Source organism: Bufo gargarizans, chromosome 6, assembly GCF_014858855.1.
Source record: "Bufo gargarizans isolate SCDJY-AF-19 chromosome 6, ASM1485885v1, whole genome shotgun sequence".
In the NCBI taxonomy this organism is placed as follows: Eukaryota; Metazoa; Chordata; class Amphibia; order Anura; family Bufonidae; genus Bufo; species Bufo gargarizans.
Window position 1 is genome coordinate 135,644,675 of NC_058085.1, and position 23,841 is coordinate 135,668,515.

Here is a 23,841-nt window from a genome sequence, read left to right on the forward strand (position 1 = left end):
CTCTCGGAAAACTTCTTTAACCTACTGATATGTTTTTGAGGACACCCACACAAACACAGACTAAGCACCATTCAGATGTAACCAGCCGGATTCAAACCCAGGACTGCAAGGACTGTGAAATATAAAAAATCCCATAAGCCTAATATACAAGCCAATAAGGTGATTATCAGTACATTTTAACTGTGAAGACCTGAGCCGACCAGCCTTTGTTACCACAGATATACGCTTTTTGCTTAATGGGTAAAATACTGTAAACCATATATTGCATCATTATCCAACATGAATGGAAAAGAGGGTCTGCCCGATATTTATTCAGCATTTTATGGCTACTCATAAGTTTAAGGTTCTGATAATGTACAAAATATTATTTCAAACCACAAATACATTAACGGTGGAACTAAAAGGTCATCCATTACTGCCCACTGGTTAGACTGTCCTCATCTTCAGTTGGAGGCCGGTTCCTTTGAAAGAATCCAAGCTGCAAAAATCAGACACAGATTACAATGAGGAGAAAGCATGTAATTCACTTCTGAGGAATGGCTGTTATAGAAACCAATCACAGTAGGTAATAGTGGCCATTTTCCCCACTCACCTTCCACATGACAAATATAAACAGTGCCAGAATTAGCAGCCCCCCAAGGGCTCCAAGGATTATCCACCATAAGGGAATCTCTTTCTGTCCATCAGGAGTTACCCACTGGACCACCAGGTCAGCCTGTTAACAGAACATAGAGAGGATACAGACGGCAAGATGTAATCCATTGGTTGACAGACCCATTTTTCATGTCATCATTTGTACTTGACCCTCTCCCCATTTCTAAGCTTACTTTTGTATAGCACCACCTAGCGCCATGTACTGCCACTCATGGTCTATCTACTGGCTGAGTATAGCACAACATGTGTACAATGTTGGTCTGGTCCATCAGGATCTTTCGGTGGGCCCAGGCTCTCATACCATAGTAGGCCCCAAGGTCCAGGAGGAAAAAAAAACACATTTGGAGCTGCCATTGGAGCCAATCGCTTCCTACCAGGGTCGATTTATTTGAAGCAAAACTAGACTTTATTAATGATATGGGGTTTGGGCCCCAAGAATAATTTCCTCAGATGGGCTTGAGGAAATCTAGTCCAACACAGCATGTATGGTCCCAAATCTTAATGCAAACAAAGTCAAAAAAACTTACAGAGGTCTCGTTAAATATCAGGGCTGGAGGCTGGATCCTGTAAGGGACACCTGTCACGTTGAAGTAACCATTGGAACGCAAAGTGAATTGCTGCTGTGGTCTCTGAAAGGACAACATTTAAGAGATATAGTATTCTAAAGGTGAAATTTTCTGATCTAGGCAGTGATTTCACAATTTAGGGTTCACTATGTCACCAGTGTCTGTAGGGAGAAGGGAAAGCTCTGCAATCTGGATGCCTTTCTTTTAAGACACAGTAGATGCTAAAGATAGGTTGTTGATCCAGAGATCGATTCGGATGTTCTGAGTTATGTTACTATATGTACAGTATGTTACTTACTGAACACCTCCCCTACACCAGAGCAGCAAAGCCAATAAGGTACAATTTATATTACCTTGAGAAAGCTGGAGACCCACAAAACAGAATCAAGTTTCAGCGTCACTCTGCGCCCTTTTTCCATATTCTGAATGACACATTTGATCTTCCAGCAGGTTGAATTATGACAATTCTAAAAATATATACATGTAAAAAAGAAAATAAAGAAATATAAAAAAATATTTAAAAACTTCTCAAAATTGATAGAGAAAGTATATTGGAAAATTGCCTAAGCTTTCATTACACCCAAAAAAATAAAAATCATCTCTACCTGGTGAAAGCAGTTTGAGGCGAAACAGTTAGTTGAGCCACAATCTGCGACTTCGTCCCCCTCACGCCAGGTCTAAAATTGTGGCCGTGGGGTTGAAAGGGGGCTGAAAGGTCTAAATTTAAGACAGCTCGGAAGCTGTCTTACATTTAGAACTGGCACAGGATCTGCCGAAGTTATGAAGAGGCCTCTTCACAACTTTGGCGGAACCACCGCCAGCTTCGAGCTTTATTAAGATCAGCGTCTAAAATGCCAGTCTTAATAAATGTGCCCCTTTATGTCTGCCATGTGTGAATAAACCATAAATGTCAGACATCATTGTAGTTCTAGCATTCTACCTATGACTAGGATAATCAGGAAAAAGAGATCCAGTACAACTTGCTCATCCAATGTACTTACCAGCAGAATGGGTATCTTAGGACGACGACTGTCTTCTATGGTAGTTTGATTTTCAGTTTCGGCAATCACAACTCCCTGTTCATCTCTTGGGGCTTCTCTCCTATTCACTCTGTGACTATCTGCCTTGCTGACAGGGGCTACAGTTGGATACATGAGCTAAAAAACCCCAAAAAACATACCAAAGGTTATAATCATACATTTATCAACAGTATATATTACTTCAGAACAAACTATCAAATCTACTGGAGTAGCATTAAACTGGAAAGGGACTAAAATGACAGATAGAGGGCTGGACCGTGATGAATGACCACTGTGAGAAGAGACCGTAAAATCCAGGAGAAGAAACTAAGCCAGAAAGACAGGTTATCCTTTGGGAAGGAAATGTAATGCTCACATAAGTGCTGCCCTGTGATAAGATGGAGAGGCCCACTGACCTGTAGAGTGTTGACGGGTGGCATTGGAGAACATTTCATGTTGTCATCTATCACCAGATCGAATGGGTACAGAAAATGCTCCTCTTCGTAGTCCTCAGGGCTTTGAATGACTAGTTGAACATGGACAGTGCCTGGCCCACCATTGTGGAGCTGTCAGGGAATATAAAATCAATATTAGTACAACAGAGGAGATATTGTGATACAATGTCGGACTGGGGTGCTTTAGGCCTACTAGTAAAATTCTTTCTGGGGGTCCACGGCACAGCACAAATATACCTGCTCACACAGCAGCAAGATGCTACTCAATGATTGTTTATGGGGGTCTCTGCAGCGACTTTAAGAAGTCCCTGGGGAGAAAGGATATGAGCTAGCCTTCCTCTGTACCTAGATGTCATGTCAGCCACCTGATGCATCTATAATAAACTGGACAGTGCATATGATGTATGCTGCCTATCTATATGTAGTGCAGTCAGTCTACTGTGCCATGTGACACTTGTGCAAGGGGAGGGGGACTAGGGACTCACCAGCAGATTCGCCTGTTCCACTGTGGGCCAGCCTGTTGCGATTACCAAGTTTTCTAAAAGGGGGTACATTACTCGTACCTTTCCATATGCTCTAATTTGGCATATGGATTTCATAGAGGAGACCCCCAATCTGTGAGCCAGAACAGAGAGATGCTCCGACATACCCAATCCAGAAATGTCCAGCCATGGCTTCTCCTGGCCAGACGGGTTGACTGGCTGTGGTTAACATAAAGGCGTTGGGCTGTAAGCCAGTGCACTGGGGAACCCAATGAGGAGACAAATGTGTTTTATTAGGGTACGACCACACTGCAAAGTCGTAATGCAGTCATGATGTGGTCAGGGAATGCAGGCGACTGGTCGCATTAGATAATCATGCATTTAGAGTGCGTTTTTTGCCCACGATCGCTTATGGACTGTTGTTTGAACTGTTGTGAATTTTCATGATTCTTTAGCATTTTGATTAACTTCAAATAGTGATACATCTTGTAAATTATGTTAAACATATAATGGAAGTAGATAATCAACTGTATAGCCAATGAGATGAGCATCCACAAGCAGCAGAACATGTTTTACGTGCAGTCAACCGCACGTAAATCAGGTGCAGTCATCACAGCTTGGAAAGTGGCAGGTCCATCTCAGAAACCTTCCCCATTGACTTTTATTAGGAAATGAGATGCTACAGTTCCTAAGCGCATCATGATGGCAACACAACTGCGCCGTGTGGACGTACCCTTATGTTTTGTTTCCCCCCCCCCCCCTTCCTGAGCACAACATAGTGCTCAACTAGTGCTATGCAACAAATAGAGAAAGCAGCAATGCTGCTTCGTCTGTTGGACCTCGCAATCGTAATTTAGCAGACCCAGAATATCTCTGAGGGTATAAAATGCTCTGCCTATTCTCCCCTGTATCGAACATAAACAAAGAGTGTGATGCTCCCCACCTCTTGGGGAAAGTAATGGGGTCTATATTTAAGGGTTGTTGTCCATCAGGAAGGCATCTGTTTGGCTCCAAATTTGTTCTGCAGCAGGAGTACAGCCTCTAACATACAGCCAATGTCATTAACTGTCTTCAGTGTAATGAAGGAGTCTAAGACAGGCTCGGACTAGCCCACAGGGGTACAGGTGAATCCCCGGATGGAACAAGGTGGGCCCTAATCTCCCACCCCATGCACAAGTGGCATATAACACAGTAGACTTACTGCACTTCATACATATATTCAAATGTACAGCACCTCAACCAGCCTATGTTCATAGAAAAATCTTGATATATTGTTAACCGCCTCCAGACCGCCTAACGGAGGCGGACGGCTTATTCGTCTTCGACGCGCCGGCGCGTCATCTCGCGAGACGCGAGATTTCCTGTGAACGCGTGCACATAGGAGCGCGCGTTCACAGGAAACGGCAGGTAAACGAGTGCATCTACAGCCAGCCAGCGGCGATCATTCGCTGGCAGGCTGTAGATGCAATTTTTTTAACCCTTGAAAGTTACAGTATATCAGACGCTGTTTTGTTAACAGCGTCTGATATACCTGCTACCTGGTCCTCTGGTGGTCCCTTTTGCTTGGATCGACCACCAGAGGACACAGGTAGCTCTGTAAGTAGCACCAAACACCACTACACTACACCCCCCACCCCCTGTCACTTATTAACCCCTGATCACCCCATATAGACTCCCTGATCACCCCCCTGTCATTGATCACCCCCCTGTAAGGCTCCATTCAGACGTCCATATACGTTTTGTGGATCCACGGATCCGCGGATCCATGGATCCGCAAAACACATACAGACGTCTGAATGGATCCTTACAGGGGGTGATCACCCCATATAGACTCCCTGATCACCCCCCTGTCATTGATCACCCCCTGTAAGGCTCCATTTAGACGTCTGTATGTGTTTTGCGGATCCATGGATCCGCGGATTCGCAAAACACATACGGGCGTCTGAATGGAGCCTTTCAGAGGGGTGATCAATGACAGGAGGGTGATCACCCCATTTAGACTCCCTGATCACCCCCCTGTCATTGATCACCCCCCTGTAAGGCTCCATTCTGCAGAACACGGACACCGCGGATCTGCAAAACACGGACACCGGCAATGTGCTTTCCGCATTTTGCGGATACGCACATTGCCAGAACTATATAGAAAATGCAATTGTGGACAAGAATAGGACATGTTCTATAGGCTCTACAAAAAACGCAGTGTTCGCCCATTCAGGCCTGATGTTGTGCGCACACTTGCGTTCAGTCCGCCCCACCGCAGTGCCAATTTTTTTTTCCTGATCACTGCAAGAACACCATAAAATCGCTGCGGCACCATAAAAATATCACTTTTGAGGGGCATGGCGAGTTCATAGAAGAATTTTTTTTTTGGGGCACAAGTTAGCGGAAACTTAATTTATATATATATTTTTTTTTTTCTTACAAAGTCTCATATTCCACTAACTTGTGACAAAAAATAAAATCTCACATGAACTCACCATCCCCCTCACGGAATCCAAATGCGTAAAAGTTTTTTAGACATTTATATTCCAGACTTCTTCTCACGCTTTAGGGCTCCTAAAATACCAGGGCAGTATAAATACCCCACAAGTGACCCCATTTTGGAAAGAAGACACACCAAGGTATTCCGTGAGGGGCATGGTGAGTTCCTAGAATATAAATTTTTTCGGCACAAGTTAGGGGAAAATAATTATTTTTATTTATTTTTTCTCTTACAAAATCATTTTCCGCTAACTTGTGCCAAAAAAAAAATATATTCTAGGAACTCGACATGCCCCTCGTGGAATACCTTAGGGGGTCTTCTTTCCAAAATGGGGTCACTTGTGGGGTATTTATACTGCCCTGGTATTTTAGGGGCCCTAAATATATTTTTTTTATCAAAGACATGTAGAACAATACATTTAGAGAAAAATTTATATAGAAATGTAGTTTTAATTGAAAAATTTTACAACCGAAAGTGAAAAATGACTTTTTTTGCAAAAAATTCAGTCAATTTCGATTAATATCAAAAAATGTAAAAATGTCAACAGCAATGAAATACCACCAAATGAAAGCTCTATTAGTGAGAAGAAAAGGAGGTAAAAATTATTTGGGTGGTAAGTTGTATGACCGAGCAATAAACCGTGAAAGTAGTGTAGTGCAGAATTTTAAAAAGTGGTCTGGTCATTAAGGGGGTTTAAGCTAGGGGGGCTGAGGTGGTTAAAGAAACTCCCCAGTTTATTATTATAGACACGATCAGAGCTGAGATGACTTCTAGGTATAGAGGAAAGCTACCAGTGTCCTTTTCTCCCCAGGACCTACCTTCTCAAATTTGCTGAAGGGACCCCCATAGTCAATCATCTGGTAGCATCTTGCTGCTGTGTGAGCAGGTAATATTTGAATGTATCCGGATGGTGGGCCCCCAAAATAAATTTTACTGGTGGGCCCTAGGTACCCCATTCTGACACTGGTCCTAGAAGTGATAATATGGACCCACAGAGCCCTGATGTCATCATTATCGACTCTGTCTGGGATTACATGAAGAGACAGAAGGACTTGAGCAAGCCTACATCCTCATATCTGTGAGTAAGTTCTCCAAGATGTCTGTGTAAAGGCTTACAAACAGTCTGGAACAGTCTACCTGCCGCATTCCTTCAGAAACTGTGTGCAAATGTACCCCGAAGAATTGATGTTGTTTTGGGGTTAGGGTGTGTGTGTGTGTGTATATATATATATATATATATATATATATATATGTAGCAAATGCACACTACTGCTCATTAATTTCAGTACACTTTGTATACAGATTTGTATATTTCTCTGTAAAGGATGAACATGGTTTGTGTTTTTGCACAGAAAGGAGTCTAGCTACAGTTTGTAGACACTTTCACACTTGCATGCATCTCATTTATACATAATTTATAAAAAATATCATTGAAAACGTTAGTTTTTGAGAAAATGAGACTATGAAACCTTTGTAAAAAAAAAAGAAGTGGTATTTGTTGCACGTAGCAACCAATCACATCATAGTGTTCATGTTTTAAGAGCATTCTATAAAATGAAAGCTTCACTGTGATTGGTTGCTCTGGGCAACAAAGATGTTTTTTTCTTTTAAACAGGTTTCTAATTCACCACTGTACACCATGAAAGAACTTATTGTCCGCCTTGTAGTATGATATTGTCTAACCTTGTGAAAACATGTAAACTGGTTTTGCAAATAGCGCCCAAGAAGGAGTTATCAATAGAAAAACGATCTGCCCTAGTTGCTTTGAGAAATGCAGGGCATAATTTGCGGGTTTATTTTGATGGTGTGCAGTGCCTCAAGTGTACCTTGAAAACGAAAGTATACATCATCAAGCAAGACCTGGACAACCTAGAGTGACCACAAAATAGGAGGACACATTTATCAAAGTGTCTTCCAAATGGGGGAGATTCATAGCAACTGGTCAAATCAGTGCTGCTATTATGGAAGCAAGGTATTAAAAAGGTTAATCATGACTGACAAATATTGCCCTAAAGCCATTGACTTGCAGCCGAAAGCCAATGCTTAGGCCCATTCATGAAGAGAAGATGCTATTGTGGGATAAAAAAAAAACAGGCGCTGGACCACCAGGCAGTGGAAGAAGGTTCTTTTAACAGATGAATCCAAGTTTGAGGTGTTTGGTTCCAAATGGCGAACGTTAGTTTATCGTGTGACAGGTGAGCATATGCTTTCTGCTACATATAAAAAATTGCAAAAATAAAAATTGAATAAGAGAAAAAACACCCACGCCAATCATCACCCTTGCTACCCTATACACTTCAGAGACTATATATACACAAACCAATCTACACAAATTAGGTTACCCATTTTAATAATCACGTTTTACCTCATAGATCTGGGTCACTATTACCCCTCGATCACCGGGATTCTTTGAATCCTCTTTTAGTTCCCAGTTGGATAGTGGCAGAATGACTTCTGCAGGGTGAATGCTCCTTTTTCATGCAAGAGGGGAAAAAAGTATCATCAGTATATGCATTATGGGCACTACCAATCCCACCAATTACCATATAAATCTATAGTATACCATACAGAACAGTGCACTGACATTAAAAGCTATGGATACCTTTGTACTGTCTTTTTTTAATTGTTTATTTGCTTCTGTAATTCAAAATGAAACTTTTTTACTATGTTTTACTATGTTCCTTCTGCAGAGTTGAGGGGGAGATTTATTAAAATTAATGTAAAGAAAAACTCTCTTAGTTGTTCATAGCAACCAATCAGATTCCACCTTTCATTTTCCAAAGGAGCTCTGAAAAATTAATGGCGAATCTGATCGGTTACTATGGGCAACTAAGCCAGTTTTTCTTTACTCTAGTCTTGATAAATCTCCCCCTAAATCCTTCACCTAACTGACACAGCTTATGAATATGACATAAATCCATCAAAGCACTGCTCTTGCTTCTGATGGATCTCTCTGCTCCCTTTCTCTTTTTTTCTTGGTGTTAGCAGCAGAAAGGGGTTGGATGCTGTCAATGGCACATCATATTGTGGAGAGGGGAGAAAGCATTCCAGAAGGGTAGATTACATATACTGTAGATCAGGGATCAGCAACCTTCGGCACTCCAGTTGTTGTGAAACTACAATTACCAGCATGCTCCATTCATTTCTATGTGAGTTCTTAGTAGTTTCACAACAGATGGAGTGCCGCTGGTTGCCTACCCCTGCTGTAGATAGAGAAGAAAGCACACACAAGACCGTTTGCATAGGGATGCGTACAAGTATATAGAGAAAGCAGATTACCTGCAGCAAGCACTGCATGGGGTGTAACTATCAGTACACAATAGAAGAGATCATGTAGAAGGGGAAATCAGTCCATAAATAAAGCTGTTCTGATACATGAGAGCTAGTGAAGACAGCAGCATGCTGGACACACACATTTCACATCCAATATGCATTGCTGGGAGAGACACATACACATGAGAAACATCTGAAACTAGGGATAGGTTGAAAACTGAATATCAGAGAGTCTCAACATGAATGAAGGAATAAAGACTGCAGACTGAAACTTTGACTTAGGGCATCTTTTTTTTGTTTTTAACTCAAGGTGACCACTAACATATGTATAGTTTATTTATCATTACCATTTAATTTACCATAACTTGCATTAATATTTTTTTTTAATAATAATGGAAAAAAAAATATTTATGGGTTGAAATAGAAAAAATTAAAAATAAAATAAATACACAATTCCGCCATTGTTCTTTGGGTTTTGTCTTTACTGTGCACCATGCACTAAAAATGACTTATTCATGAATTCATTCTCAGCGGGTTCAGGTAACACACTAATGTGTGTGTGTGGAGCTTCCGACTCTCCCTCAACAGATGATGTCGGGGGAGACAAGGATCAGGCGAAATTCAAATTTTCACCCAATCCTTTGGTTCTCAAGGGAGATAAACTGTCACCAGAACTGGCAGCAGCTTTCTCTGCTTGCCCCATAGTATGCTGAACATGTTTGCGTATGGGAAAACTGGGATGGAGATGGGAGAGATAGCTGTAAGGCAAACAATCATTCAGGTAACAGCCATTGCATGTGTATGGCCAGCATTTGAACAATAGTTCAGCCAAGCTGGTTCTTGACTGCTGTACACTGGAGATCTTTCGTCATTCTTGATGGAGGACAGATTTGGCAATCAAGCTAGCCTGGGTAGCTGTTGGATACCCTAAAGGGCACATTGTGAAACATTGTGCAGAACCCAAAGAGTGCACCACCTTGGTTGTATAATCATTGACCAAGTGCCTCTAGCAGTTTATACTTAGTCATTCTCAGTTCAATCGCATTAAGTTTTCCAGGTGTTCTCTTTCACTTTCCTGCTGTGTACTGCATATTTTAATAGTTCAGAAATTTTTGGATGTTGCAATACCAATTATGTTTATTTTGATATGGTTAACTTCAATATGTAGAAGTGGGTACATTGGGTAATTTAAGTACTTTAAAAAAATATATTTTTTAAAATGTTTTAAACTTTTTTTTATTTATTTATTATTATTGTTAGTCTCCCTGAAAAACTTGAACATGAGATTGTTCAATACACCATAGACTGCTATAGTTTACTATTGCAGTCTGTGGGGATTCTCCATACTGCCTATGAAGCCTTGCTGCAATAACAGGCCTGGTAGCCTTCACAAGGTCCCAGGCTGCCATAGCAACCGATGAACACCCCACAATTTTGCCATGGGGCCAACTGGAGGTCAGGGGGAGCCTCTCTTTTTGGCTACTCTTTCACTACCGACTTCAGCATCTGAGGGATTAAATGACCGGAATTACAGTATCGGTTTCTGAGCCTGCTCAATATGCTTTCTGCCCAGTTCGGACATACAGTAATGTCCAGACAGGCAAAGGGCTTTAGTTTCCCACCCAGACACTGCACCTCTCTTGCCAATGATCTACCTGTGATATGTCTATGGTATGTCAAATGAATGAGGCTGAGCTACAATATGTCTGAAGGGCAGAACCATATTTTTCATCTAATACAACCCCTTGAACCCGTTTGCTACATGCACTCGCACATGCAGCGGGCGCCATAGCCAGCAGGTCTCTACAGTTTCAAATATACGTGTTTTTTTTTTGTTTACGTTCTGTTTTTGCCGTCCTATTATTGTCCGCATAACGTACAAGTATAGTACTGTTCTATCAGGGGCCAGCTGTTCTATTCCGCAAAAAACGGAATGCACACGGACGTCATCCGTATTTTTTGCGGACTGCAAAATACTGAAAGAGCCATACAGTTGTGTGCAAGAGGCCTAATGCTGATCGTGGACATTACAACCCTTAGATGATGTCATTAGTGTTGATCGAGCACCAAAGTGCTCGGGTCAAACACCTTGGGATGCTCGGGTGCTCTACTGGTGAGCTGACCCTCTAAAAAATAATATGCGAGGGCCTGCAGGCGAGCTGACCCTGTAAAAGATTGTAGGTGAGGGCCTGCAGGTGAGCTGACCCTGTAAAACATTATATGTGGGGGCCTGCAGGTGAGCTGATCCTGTAAAACATTATATGCGAGGGCCTGCAGGTGAGCTGACCCTGTAAAACATTATATGCGAGGGCCTGCAAGTGAGCTGACCCTGTAAAACATTATATGCGAGGGCCTGCAGGTGAGCTGACCCTGTAAAACATTATATTCAAGGGCCTGCAGGTGAGCGGACCCTGTAAAACATTATATGCGAGGGCCTGCAGGTGAGCTGACCCTCTAAAAATTATATATGAGGGCCTGCAGGTGAGCTGACCCTGTAAAACATTATATGTGAGGGCCTGCAGGTGAGCTGACCCTGTAAAAATCTATATGCGAGGGTCTGCAGGTGAGCTGACCCTGTAAAAATCTATATGTGAGGGCCTGCAGGTGAGCTGACCCTGTAAAACATTATATGCGATGGCATTTTATGCGACAAATAAGCATGTTGATATGATGGAAGAGGAGGAGGAGGAGGAGGAGAAAAGGAAGATTCAACCATATACCCTTTTTTGTAGTGGAAGGGGTGCATGAGAATACAATGTATTCAGTACAATATAAACAACACATTTAAAGTGCCTTTATGTTCACCAGCTTTCCTCTGGTGGAGTTGAGAATTCAGGGTCAATCCAGGCCTTGTTCATTTTTATAAAAGCCAACCTGTCAGCATTTTCAGTTGACAGGCGGATACGCTTATCTGTTATAATGCCACCTTCAGCACTAAATACCAGCTCAGATAAAATGCTGGCGGCAGGGCAGGCCAGCACCTCCAAGGCGTAGAGTGCCAGTTCATGCCACGTGTCCAGCTTGGACACCCAGTAGTTGTAAGGCACTGAGGGATCATTGAGGACACTTACACAGTCTGCTATGTACTCCTTCACCATCTTCCCAAATTTTTTCAGGAAACTGTCCCAGGCTTTGGAGAGAGTGTTGCCCTGCGTCTGTTGGAACTGTTGTATGTTACCTTTGTCTCCCCTCCTCGGTTGCCCAAGGAACTACGGACTCTGCCGCCAGCGTTGGAAATTTTTGGAGCAATTTTTCAACAAGGACCTTCTGGTATTGCACTGTTTTGCTCGTCCTTTCCACCAGAGGAGTGAGAGATGAGAAGTTCTCTTTGTAGCGGGGGTCGAGAAGGGTGAACAACCAGTAATCCGTGTTGTCTAAAATGCATATAATGCGCTGGTCGCTGGAAAGGCAGCCTAACATGAAGTCAGCCATGTGTGCCAGAGTACCAACAGGCAAAACTTTGAGAGTCAACCTCCTGATGACGACAGCTATCTCCTCATCCTCTTCTGCCCTCCCACGCAGAACAGATGGAATTAAACTCCCATGGTTACTACCCTCTGTAGCTGAGGGAACTGTCTCCTGCTCCTCCTCTTCATCGTCCAATTCGCGCTGAGAAGACGGACTGAAGCTGGTCTGGCTATCACCCTGTGTAATGTTTTCCCCCATTTCCACCTCTTCCACATGCAAAGCGTCATCCTTAATTGTGGGCAGCAAGCATATGAGTAGACACAGAAGTGGCATGGTTACTCTGATAATAGCGTTATAGCCGCTCACCATCTGTGTTGATTCCTCAAAGTTTCTTAAAACCTCACAGAGGACAGACATCCATTCCCACCCCTCACTTGTGTAGCGGAAGCTGACTGGAAAGGCGACGACCATGTTGCAGCTGGTATTCCACAACTGCCCTCTGCTGCTCAGAAAGCCTAGCCAACACATGGAATGTCGAGTTCCAGCGCATGCTCACGTCGCACAACAGCCGGGGAGCTGGAAATTTCCAGCGCTGCTGCAGCGTTGACAGACCGGCTAAAGCTGTTGATGACTTGCGGAAATGTGCACACGCGCGGCGCACCTTCACCAGTAGCTCAGGGCAGTAGGTTTTGAGAAACCGCTGAACCACTAAGTTTAAGACGTGGGCTAGGCATGGGATGTGTGTGAGCTTGCCAAGCTTCAAAGCTGCCGCAAGTTACGGCCATTATCAGACACAACCATGCCTGGTTCTAGGTTGAGTGGTGAGAGCCACAGCTCAGTCTGGTCTCTTATCCCCTACCACAGCTCTGCGGTGGTGTGCTGTTTGTCCCCTAAGCATATCAGCTTCAGCCCAGCCTGTTGCTGCTTCCCCACTGCAGTGCTACAATGCTTCCAGCTACCAGCTGATGGCTGACTGGTGCTGCATGCGGATAATTCGGAGGTGGAAGTGGAGGAGGAGAAGTGGGGTAGGAGCCAGTAATGTAGTTGCTGGCGGAAACCCTGATCGACATAGGGCCCACAATCCTTGGTGTCAGTAGCACCTGTGCCATCCCAGGGTATGACTCACTTCCGGCCTCCACAACGTTCACCCAGTGTGCAGTCAGGGAAATGTAGCGTCTCTGGTCAAATGCACTTGTTCATATGTCCGTGGTTAAGTGGACCTTCCCATAAACTGCGCTGGTCAGGGCACGTGTGATGTTACGGGACACATGTTGGTGTAAGGCGGGCACGGCACACCTTGACAAATAGTGGCAGCTGGGGATTGCGTAACGCGGCACGTCTGACAACATCAGGCTGCGGAAGGCCTCAGTGTCCACAAGCCTAAATGGCAACATTTCCAGGGCCAGCAATTTTGAAAGCTGCGCATTTAGTGCTATGGCCTGTGGGTGGGTGGCTGAGTATTTGAGCTTGCGTTCAAAGGCTTGCGGTAAGGACATTTGAACGCTGCGCTGGGACATGAAAGTGGATGTGGTTGCTGATGGTACTTGCGAAAGTCCAGATGCAGAGCGGGAGGCATCCGGGCCTGCGCCTTCGACAGGGGATTAGCCAGCACGTAACACAGAGGAAGAGGAGGCAGTGGTGTAACCACCAGACACAGATGGTGGACCCAGGCGTTTGTCCCACTTATTACGGTGCTCAGATGCCATGTGGCGGATCATGCTGGTGGTGGTGAGGTTGTTAGTGTTCACACCCCGGCTCATTTTGGTATGGCACAGGTTGCAAACTACTATTCTTTTGTCATCTGCACTTTCATCAAAAAAGCGCCATACTGCGGAACACCTACCCCATGGCAAGGGAAATTTCCGCAAGGGGGTGCTCCGTGAAACAGTTGTGGGCCTGTTTGGTGTGGCCCGCCTTCTCTCCTTTGCCACCCCACTGCCTGTTGCGTTGCTGCATATCCCTCCCCCTCTGTACTGCTGTCCTTGCTCGGCTTTCCACCTTGCCAGGTTGGGTCAGTGACTTCATCGTCCACCACCTCCTCTTCCACTTCCTCACTCTGCTCATCCTCCTGACTTGTTGACCTAACCACAACCTCAGTGATTGACAACTGTGTCTCATCCTCTTCATCAACCTCCTGAGACAGTAATTGCCGTTAAATTATTGGCAACTGTGTCTCATCATCATCCACCTCATTAAACAGTAATTGCCGTTCCGCACAATCATCTTCTTGTGACTGTGGATGCTCAAGAGTTTGGGAATCAGGGCACAAGATCTGTCCCTCTTCAAGCGTGCTTGGCGAGAGGGCCAAATCAAGGAATGGAGCTGAAAAGAGCTCCTTGGAATATCCGAGTGTGGGATCACTTGTTTGCCTAGACTCTCAATGGTTGGAGGAAGGAGGATAAGGGTGAGGATTGTGTTGAGCAGACTCTTGGCTACTGAGACTGGACTTGGTGGAAGACAGGGTACTGCTTAAACGACTAGAAGCATTAGCTGCTGCGATCAAACTGACTACCTGGTCGCACTGGTCTGACTTCAAGAGTGGTGTCCTGCGCCTCCCTGCAAACTGGGACATAAAGCTAGGTATCGTGGATGATTGTTTTTCCTGTGCTCTGGCAGCAGGCACAGTTTCACCGTGCCCAGGGCCACGGCCTCTATGTGCACCATGAGCATCACGGCCACTTCCCTGTCCCTTACTGCTCGCCTTCTTCATATTAAATGTTATATATGCTTGAAAGTATGTCACACCTACAGTAGAATAGGATTTGGGAGTGGCTAATAAAGGCTAATAAAAAATTACAGGGAATGTCACAGGTATTTGGGATGAGGAAACATTATACAGGAGAGATATCACCAATAATATCACTGTCCGCAGCGTCTACGGAAAAAGTACACTGGATGTCAGATATTTTTTGGATGCGCACACGTTACACTGGAGATTGCTACTGATAATGTCACTGTCAGAAGCGGACACCGTCTATTGAAAAAGTACACTGTATATGTCACAGATACATTTTTTAAGCTCACACGTTACACTGCAGATGTGGCACTGGTAATGTCACTGTCAGAAATGGACACCGTCTATTGAAAAACTACAATGTATGTCACAGATAAATTTATTAAGCGCACATGTTACACTGGAGATGTGGCGCTAGTAATGTCACTGTCCGCAGCAGACACAGTCTATGGAAAAAGTACACTGGATGTCACAGATACTTTTGGGATGCGCACACTTTACACTGGAGATGTGGCGCAGCTAATGTCACTGTCAGAAACGGACACCGTCTATTGAAAAAGTACACTGGATGTCACTGATATTTTTTTGGATGCGCACAATTTATACATGAGATGTGGCGCAGCTAATGTTGTTTTCTGCAGCGGCCTAACTATTGCATGCTATTTAGTGCAGCATGCGCTAAAAATAGATATTGCTGCCACACACAATAGTCCTTAAAAGGACTTTTGGGTCTTAAAAAAGTTTTTCTAATAAAAATATTCCTATATTACTCCCTACAATGTCTGTCCCTTCCTCTGCACAGCTCTCCCTGACTAAGACTGAGCCGAACGCGCATCACCGGGTGCTACATAGAACCAGATGACGCGCTCCGGCCAGCTAATCACTGTAATGCCAGTAACCAACATGGCTACGGAATTACAGTGAGGGCAGAAGTCACCCGCACGTTTCTTGGCTGCATAGCAGCCAAGAAACGTGCGGGGAGGAGACTCAAGCATTGTGCACAAGCACATGCGGTATTCAGCTGAATACCGCCATGTGCCGAGCATCAAGATACTCGAGCCGAACTGGTGTTCGGCCGAGCATGCTCGATCAACACTAGCTGTCATCAAAAGTGGTGATCGGGGAAGTCAGTATATAATATAGTATAATTAATTCTAATAGGCTGGGTTTCTCTGAAGGGACTCAACATATTAGAGCTGCAATTCCTATGTTGGCCCCAGCAGGTGGCAGGCCAACATAAGAATTCAGCAATCCATGTATTACTATACTGCTTTTTGCAGTATGGTAATATCCAATAACAAAAAAAAAAGTAGTGGACATTGAAGGCACCTAAAAGGCTACAAAAAATAGTACAAAAAAATAATAATAATATATATATATATATATATATATATATATATTATAATTTTTAATTACCCCCCTTTCTTTAAAATAAAAAACAAATACATAAATAATAAAAAAAAATATAAACATCATGGGTATCACCGCGTCCTAAAATGCCCGCACTATTAAAATATTAAACATTTTTTCCAACACGGCAAATTGCATAATGGAAAAAAGTATGAAAATTGCCTATTTGCCATTTTTTACATTGCTTCTCTTACCCCAAAAAATGAAATAAAGTGGGATCAAAAATATAAAAACACAATCCAAAATGGTATCAATAAAAACTACAGATTAACCTGCAAAAAATGAGCCCTAACACAGCTCAGTAGACAAAAATATACAAAAGTCATCGGGGTCAGAATATTTCGATTTTTTTTTTAAGTTTTAATTTATTTTTTCAGTATTTGGACATTGTGAGGTTTCTCTCTGGTAGACAGGATTAGTAGATGCAGTATAAAGGCAACAACAAGTTCTTTGGATGAAACAGTTCAGGGTTTGATTCACACTTTAGGCAAATGACAAGACAAGCAGTCAAACAAGCAAAAAGTCACCTTGCGATGACACAGAGACCTCGCTTCTGAGCCCAGCTGCCTATTTAATGACAGCCAGGTGCTGCCAAAACCCGGACCGGCACTTAAAATCAGCCCAGCAGCACATGCTGGGAGGAAAATACCTGTTTTCCCAGACCAAACCTCTCACTGTGTCACAACATATAAAACCTATACACATGTGGTATTGTTGTAATTGTACTGACCTAGATAATTAAGGGCACAGGTCAGTTTTGCCGCAAAAGGAATGCCTTAGGGACAAAACTCGTAAAACTGGAGGATTTGCGTTTTTTTTTTTCCAATTCCACTCCTTTTGGAATTTTGTCCCTGCTTCCCACTACATGGTATGCCATATTAAATGGTAGCATTAGAAAGTATAACTTGTCCCGCAAAAAACAAGCCCTCATATGGATATGTGAACAGATAAATGAAAAAAAAAGTTATGGCTCCAGGAAGACAGGGGGAGAAGAAAAAAAAACAAAAAAAACAACGGTATCATAAGGGTTAAAGGGCTCCTGTCACCCCACTAAAGTCATATATATATATTTTGGGCTACTTAAATTCCTAATACTGCGATATATCAATATATAATGCTCTTACTCATTTTCGTTCAGCAGTTTCTTCAAAAAATGGACTTTTATAATATGTAAATTACCTCTCTACCAGCAAGTAGGGCAGCTATTTGCTGGTAGCAGCCGCATCCTCCTTTCATAAGACGCCTTCTCCTCATGTTGATTGACAGGGCCAGAGAACGCGCTCGTCCTCTGGCTAGCCCTGTCTGCGTTCAAAATCTGGCGCCTGCGCCGTACCGGTCTTCAGTCGGCGCAGGCGCACTGAGAGGAGGACGCTCGCTCGGCCGCTCCTTCCTCAGTGCGCCTGCGCCGGGTGTAGATGTGACGTCATCGGCGCAGACGCATTGAGGATAGAGTGGCCAAGCGAGCGTCCTCCTCTCAGTGCGCCTGACCGATACCGATACGGCGCAGGCGAAAGATTTTGAACGCAGACAGGGCTAGCCAGAGGACGAGCGCGTTCGCTGGCCCTGTCAATCAACATGAGGAGGGGGCGTCTTTATGAAAGGTGGATGCGGCTGCTACTAGCAAGTAGCCGCCTTACTTGCTGGTAGAGAGGTAATTTACATATTATAAAAGTCCATTTTTTTAAGAAACTGCTGAACGAAAATGAGTAAGAGCATTATATATTGATATATCTCAGTATAAGGAATTTAAGTAGCCCCAAAAAAATTAGGACTTTAGTGGGGTGACAGAAGCCCTTTAGGTGTCGCTGTTATACTTTGTATCAATTTTTCTATTTTTTAACCAACAACTAAACCCAGTGTCAGTTTTATTCCATACTTTTGGCAGTTACTGCATTATATGTTAGGATAACTATCCTAAGTTATCCATGCTGGATTCACTTTACGCTCGGAACCTTGCTTTCAGCAAAAGGCATATCTAATGTTAAAAAAAAAAAACATACAAACCTTGCAACCATACTCACCCTCTGAGATCGAGAGACATTTTCACTATAATGTCCAAATTTACCCATACTATTGGGCTGCTTGAATTTTGACTGTTTCGGCTGAAATGAAATAATAATTATAAATGTTACATTTAGGCTAAAAAAGTTGAGCAGCCATACTGGATACAGCCCACGTGCAGGGTTCCATTGCTACTGCTACAGCAGCAGTCCACTGCTTAAGGGGTTAATGTATATTTTTATGTGAATATCGTGTGTGCGCTGCAGAAGCAGTTAACAGGCCGTAGTAACCGTTATTAGGTGTAGCTTTTCACCCTCCCCATAGGGAGGAGTAGGAGGGAACTAATTCTGGGTTCACATCACATTTTTGTCTCACATTTAACATGCTGCATGCGTGCGTGAGGGCGCTCTGTGACCTCATGCTGTGCGTGGCGGTTCAGAAGGAGGAAAAACATTGCAGGAGGAAAAACATTGCGCTGGCGGGGAGTAGCGGCAGCGGCCGGATCAGAAGAGACAAGTTTTTTTTTTTTTATCAAGCATGAGGCAATGGGGGCTGCTGAGGGTGGATGAGAGACATGGGGATCTTATCTAAGGTCTGATTGGGGGTCATTCACATTGGGGTCTGAGCTGAGGTCTGATTGGGGGTCTTATCTAAGGTTTTATTGGGGTCTGATTGCTGGTCTGATCTGAGGTCTAATGAATAATATGTTTTTCTTATTGTCCTCTTCTAAAACCTAGGTGTGTCTTATTGGCCAGTGCGTCTTATAGGGCAAAAAAAACGGTATATTACTTTATTATAAATATATTCCCAAATACCCCTTTTATTAGTTATAATGGCTTGTTTTGTCTGGGGAGCAATCATTAAGAGAAATAAAATGGTTGGTGTCCTATTAGTACACACAAAACCTGCCCTAATCACACAGCAGGACAAATTATTTCACAACACTGAAATAAAGAGCTGCCTCATCCTCCTCTCTGCTCTGCTTGTTAGGGACTATGATCCTGAACACAGCTAAAAAGGACTGTGGTAATGTGGGGCTGTGGTAATGGAGACTGCATACAAGTGCTGCTGCTCATTACCCACATCCTCACCCTCCTCTCTGTACTTGATGTCTCCTCATGAACTAAATTCCCCAGAGATTCAGCTGAAGATCATATTAAACTGTATTTAGGATCATAATCCCTCACAAGCAGAGCAGAGATGTAGCTCTTTAGCTCAGTGTTATGAAGTAACTTGTCCTTCTGTGTGATTAGGACAGGTTTTGTGTGCACTAATAGGACAGCGGACAATTTATTGCCCCTGATGATTGCTCCCCAGACAAAACGAGCCATTATAACTAATGAAAGGTATTTGTGATTATTTTTATAATGAAGTAATATTTAAGTATTTTCAGTAATTTTATTTTCTTAATTCCCAGAGAAGAGAAAGAGCAAAAGTGACATATGGTGGAGCATACCATTGTTGAAAGGAGATGTGTGCAAAATTGAGGCTGTGGAGACTTCCTGACTCCACAGCCACCTGGACCAGGAGATGAAAGGGTTTGGGAGCCTGGACATACTTTAGAGGCAGAATGTGGAGCTGCTAGGGACTATATCCCGCACAAGAAACTTATATTATTATTTATTTTAAAGCGCCATTATTTTAATGGCACTGTACACCCAGCTGGGGTTTCACAAATATAAAAATACAATAAACAAGAAACTATTAACAGACTGGTACAGAGAGGTAGAAGACCCTGCCCACAAAAGCTTACAATCTATAGGATAATACCAGGGCCGGTGCAAGGATTTTTGACAACACAAGTGAAGCTACATTTTGGCGCCCCCCCCCAGAACTCGGTGGGGGTGATGTAAAAAGAAGGGGGTGATGTGACATTGAGGGGGAGAAAAGTGACATGGAGGGGGAGAAAAGTGACATGGGGGGATTAGAAATGTGATACGCAGGGGCTGATGTGACATGGAGGGGGGAGAAATTTGACATGGAGGGGGGAGAAATGTGACATGGAGGGGGAGAAATGTGACATGGAGGGGGAGAAATGTGACATGGGGGTGTGCTGTGCCATGGGGGAGAAATGTGACACAAAGGGGGTAATGTAAAAAGGAGGGGATGATGTGAAATGAAGGGGGAGAAATTTAACATGGAGGGGGAGAAATGTAACATTTCACCCCCTCATGTCACATTTCTCCCCCTCCATGTCACATTTCTCCCCCTCCATGTCACATTTCTCCCCCTCAATGTCACATTTCTCCCCCTCAATGTCACATTTCACCCCTCAATGTCACATTTCTCCCCCTCAATGTCACATTTCTTCCCCTCCATGGCAGATTTCCCCCCTCCCATGTCACCCCCCCCCCCTATTAATGTTGTGTAAAAAAAACATTATGCTCCCCTGGCCCTGGTCCCGTCTGCAGCAGCTCCCCTTCTCCTCTGTGTGGTTCTAGTATCTTCTCTCTGGGCTCCCGACAAGTTTGAAGGCCTTTTCCACTCAGCCAATCAGTGGCCGCAGCTGTGTTACGTGTCAGGCCAATGATTGGCTCAGTGGGAAATCACTGGTCTGACACGTGACACAGCTGCGGCCAATGATTGGCTGAGTGGGAAAGGTCCTCAAACTTGTCGGAAGCCCAGAGAGAGGACACCAGGACCACACAAAGGAAAACAGCGCTGGCGGCGCCCAAGTGATTTATTTCATTTTTCCGCAATACCATAGAGCAAAATACCACATAACACAGTGCCGCACAGCATATTGCCCCATAAAATTCGGGCAAAGAGCCAATTGAAATTGACACTTGCTTGTAGGAGAATTCATTTTATATGTGCTTAATTCATTAAAAGGCATGCACACATCCGTTTTTTTTATGGATCTGAATTGCCATTCTACAAATTATGGAACATGACCTTTTTTGGTTAAGCATATCTGTAAAGAATAAATCAAGGCAACTGGACTTACTGTAGATTTCTTGAAAACGTTTCACTCATTCTTCCAATGAGCTTTCTCAATTCTGAGTGACTGTACAAAAATTATCTGGGAATAAAAATGTAACTGAATCAACATCTGGTAATTATACCCAGCATGGGGTCAGAGGTGTTGATTCCATTATCCTAATTGGAGTCAGTAGGTGATAATGACCTGCATGAAACGTTTTCAAGAAATCTACAGTAAGTCCAGTTGCCTTGATTTATTCTTTACAGATATACCATGACCTGGATAAATGAGAACCTTCACAGATATTTTGGTTAAGGCTATCTCTTTCTATTGATTGAGGAGTGAGAAAAATACAAAATCCACACAGAAGGTATCTATATTTTGAGGATCAAAATACAGACATGGTCACGTCCATGAGGGCTAAATCTCCCTCTTTATGCCTTAAATATGTTACATAAAAAGTAAGAATATAAATACATAAATTAACACAGGCCCAGGATCAGTCTGCATTGCTAAGGCCGGAAATAAAAAGTACACTGGCTTATAACACTTTTTTACATTCTTCTATTAACATGACCCATGTACACACATTGTATGAGATCACACAGCCCAGGTCTGAAGAATTCATCATCCTTATTCATATATGAAGGGTTTGTAGAGGTACAAGGAAGCCTGAGCCTCACCTCTTTATCTGCATAGGGAAAGAGATGTTGCTCCCACTCTCTTCCAGGTTACTGATGGTCAGCTGCAGTGCAGCAGATATCTAAAGTATATGGAGGAAAAAAGCAGGAAAATCTGTGAATGTACACCAAAAGCCAGCAAATGATATGACGTTCAGGACAAGCTAAACCAATATGTGGTTTCACCTGGTTGCACAAAAGTATTACATCAGGTACCATGGCACAAGATACAAGTTTGCAAGCAACTTAAAGGGTTTTTTCCATCCCAGAAGTGGGACCTACACCTATAATGAGAACAGTGGGTCTCCGACTCCATCTCATGGCTGCTGGGAATGGAGAAGTGGCCATGCATGCACAGCTCTAGGATTTCTGAAAATAGTGTAGCATGCGTAACCTGCTATTTTTGGAACTTCTTCTTTATGAAGCGAACAGCAGTATGCAGGACGGGGGACTACTGTTCTCATCATATGTGTGGGTCCCAGAACTGAGTTTTGCACCTATATGTACCCCAAAGTATACCAATGAAAACTACAAGTTGTCCAGCAAAAATCAAGCCCTCGCAAAACTTTGTAGAAAAAAAAAATAAAAAAATTATCGGTCTTGGAATGTTGCTATGGAAAAACATTTTCTTCATTAAAAAAAGTTTTTGTAGTAAAACGTAAAAAAAACGATATGTTCTGGGTATCACTGTAATTATACTGACCCAGAGAATAAAATAATTGTGTCATTTATGCCGAAAAGTGAATGCTGCAAAATGTATAACGTAATAAATCAGTGGCAGTATTGCAGTTTTTTCCCATCACCTTCCCAGAAAGAGTTAATCAGTAAGTTATGTGTACCCAAAGTGGCACTATTAAAAACGAAACAACTAAACAAGCCCTCATATGGCTACATAGACTGAAAAATAAAAAAGTTATGGCCTTTGGAAGGCAAAATTTATTTTTATTTTTATTTTATTTTTTATCGCTTAGTCATTTGAGGGATTGTCTCACTTCAGCATTTATCAAGTAGAAAAAGTTAATACAAGACACTTACTAATGTATTGTAATTATCCATATTGTCTCCTTTGCTGGCTGGATTCATTTTTACATCACATTATACACTGCTCATTTCCAAGGGCTAAGACCACCCGGCAATCCAGCAACGGTGGCTGTGCTTGCCCACTATATGTGCTTTTTCCTATAGTGTCCAAGCACAGCCACCGCTGCTGGACTGCAGGGTGGTCGTAACCCATGGATATGAGAAGTGTATAATGTGATGGAAAATGAATGAAGCCAGCAAAGAAGCAATATGGATAATAACAATACATTAGTAAGTGCCTTGTATTAACTTTACATGATAAATGTAATTTGCTGAAGTGAGACCACCCCTTTAAGGGCCAAAACAGACTGGTCACTAAGAGGTTAAAGACTTTTCTATATCAGTTCTTTACCGTTTTCAAAATCTTTGCTTGCTGTCAATCAATAAAAAGTTACTAGTTCCTTGAATGACTACAAGCAGAGATCAGTAAGAGATTAATGCTCTCCACGATGCCCAGATAGAACTCACCTCTGCCCCATACTTCATGGGATTCCCCAGCTCACAAATAACAAGCTCAGTCTCATTTGCTTTTTTTGGGGCACAGATTAGTTTCTCCTAGAAAAAAAATATAATAATATTAAAAAAAAAATATATAATAATTATTACCATCAGATATTACTATTATTATCACTTGAATAGGGCATTTACATTATCTAACATACCTATGGTCAACT

The 23,841-nt window shown here is 42.9% G+C and overlaps 1 protein-coding gene across 2 annotated transcripts in view; it reads right to left on the reverse strand.

Annotated features, from left to right (window-relative positions):
* Window positions 1-280: 280 nt before the first annotated feature.
* Window positions 281-23,841, reverse strand: part of ITGA2B (integrin subunit alpha 2b) — a 78,792-nt gene continuing 55,231 nt past the window's right edge. For both annotated transcript variants that reach the window (XM_044296448.1, XM_044296447.1), the window contains exons 22-31: window positions 23,636-23,722; window positions 22,091-22,170; window positions 18,505-18,585; window positions 8,024-8,129; window positions 2,656-2,805; window positions 2,222-2,377; window positions 1,574-1,687; window positions 1,182-1,283; window positions 593-715; window positions 281-478 (exon numbers count right to left, since the gene is read on the reverse strand). In XM_044296448.1, the coding sequence (XP_044152383.1) occupies window positions 413-478; window positions 593-715; window positions 1,182-1,283; window positions 1,574-1,687; window positions 2,222-2,377; window positions 2,656-2,805; window positions 8,024-8,129; window positions 18,505-18,585; window positions 22,091-22,170; window positions 23,636-23,722 (1,065 nt within the window). In that variant the 3' untranslated portion in view covers window positions 281-412. The remainder of the gene's footprint in view (window positions 479-592; window positions 716-1,181; window positions 1,284-1,573; window positions 1,688-2,221; window positions 2,378-2,655; window positions 2,806-8,023; window positions 8,130-18,504; window positions 18,586-22,090; window positions 22,171-23,635; window positions 23,723-23,841) is intronic.